General features: G+C 40.8%; 1 protein-coding gene across 1 annotated transcript; it reads left to right on the top strand.

Moving 5' to 3' along the window:
- Positions 1-414: 414 nt before the first annotated feature.
- Positions 415-1,302, top strand: LOC117714044 (vomeronasal type-1 receptor 4-like). The gene has a single exon (XM_034510655.1). It carries the CDS (start codon positions 415-417, stop codon positions 1,300-1,302), a length of 888 nt encoding a protein of 295 aa, XP_034366546.1.
- The last annotated feature ends 219 nt before the right edge of the window (positions 1,303-1,521 follow it).

The raw sequence follows: 1,521 nt of genomic DNA, 5'->3' as shown, positions 1-1,521 counted from the left end.
AGGTGCTGAGCAACAGGGTTTCCCAGTGTCTGTATGTGGTGTGGGGAAGGCAGAGGTTCAGTATGAGCCTCAGGCTTCAGGAATTGGATGGGGAAATACAATGAGAAACAGAAAAAAAAACTGATTGGGGAAACTTGAAGTTCAATTCAACTATGCTGAGAATTAAAAAGAATAATGTATAAATGCAGACGGACAGACAGACACACACACACACACTTGAACACATCAGTTTTACTAGTGTAGACTTATCAAATAAAATTTTCTTTTAAAATTTACATATCAACCAGTTACCAAACACCTGTCAACACACCTTAACCCAGAGTCCACAGGAAGAGAGACAGGAGTTTCTGAGACCTCACCTACAACATACACCTACCACTGCATCCTAAACACCAGAAAATGCTATTGTCCAAAATGTGCTGTTCAGATCCCTCTCTAACTTTACTGATGCTTTCTTTAAAATATATTTGCATCCTACATACAAGAAAAGAAGATATGATTTTGATGTTTATTAAGAAAATACTTTTTCTGTTCTTGACTGTGCTTGGCATTCTGGGAAACATGTCAGTTTCTGTGAATTATATGTTCAGTTGGCGGGGTAGCCCTGAGAAGAAACCCATACACCTTATTCTCATCCACTTGGCTTTTACAAACATTCTATTCCTTCTTGTGAAAGGATTGCCTAAGACAATAGTATCTTTTGGTTTGAAAAACTTCCTGGATGACACAGGCTGTAAGATCATTGTTTACCTGGAGAGGGTGGCCCGGGGCCTCTCCATCTGCACCAGCAGTCTCCTCACTGTGGTCCAGGCCATCATCATCAGTCCCAGAGCATCTGAGTGGAAGAAGCTTATACCAAAGTCTGCATGGCACATCCTTCCATTGTTTCTATTCTTTTGGGTAATCAATGCATTGATAAGTGTGAACCTAATCAATTCCATCACAAAGACAAGCCCGAATTCATCGCAGCATAAGAGTGACAACAATAATTGTTATTTTATGTTACCAACACAGAAAATTAAATGGATTGTTCTCCCTCTCATGGTCCTGAGAGACGCAGTGTTCCAGGTTGCCATGGGAGGGGCCAGTGGCTACATGGTATTTCTTCTCCACAAGCATCACCAGCATGTCCTCTACCTTCAGAACTCCAAGCTTCTCCACAGAACTTCCCCTGAGCTGAGAGCTGCTCAAAGTGTCCTCCTTCTGATGCTCTGTTTTGCTTTCTTCTACTGGACAGATTGTGCCTTTTCTCTAATTTTAAGTATCTCTTCAAGGGACAATGCCTTGATGAGAAATCCTTGAGAATTTTTGACCCTTGGTTATGCAACTTTTAGCCCCCTGGTGCTGATTCATAGGGATGGGCTTCTGATTGAATGTTGGCATGCTCAGTCAAAGAAACTGAAAAAAATGTCTCTCATTTATGTGTTGAACAAGAAAGAAAAGATTCTCAGTTCTGCAATATTGTGGATATGACTAAATCCCACACTGCAGTTTAGTCATGTGTTAATTATTGAAGACTTG

The sequence above is a fragment of the Arvicanthis niloticus genome, chromosome 8, assembly GCF_011762505.2.
Source record: "Arvicanthis niloticus isolate mArvNil1 chromosome 8, mArvNil1.pat.X, whole genome shotgun sequence".
NCBI lineage: Eukaryota > Metazoa > Chordata > Mammalia > Rodentia > Muridae > Arvicanthis > Arvicanthis niloticus.
The sequence above is the reverse complement of the archived record's forward strand: the minus strand, read 5'-3'. Positions and strand labels throughout refer to the sequence as shown.

Coding starts and splice junctions, on each gene's coding strand:
- LOC117714044 (XM_034510655.1), top strand. CDS start 415: ATGTGCTGTTCAGATCCCTCTCTAACTTTACTGATGCTTTCTTTAAAA.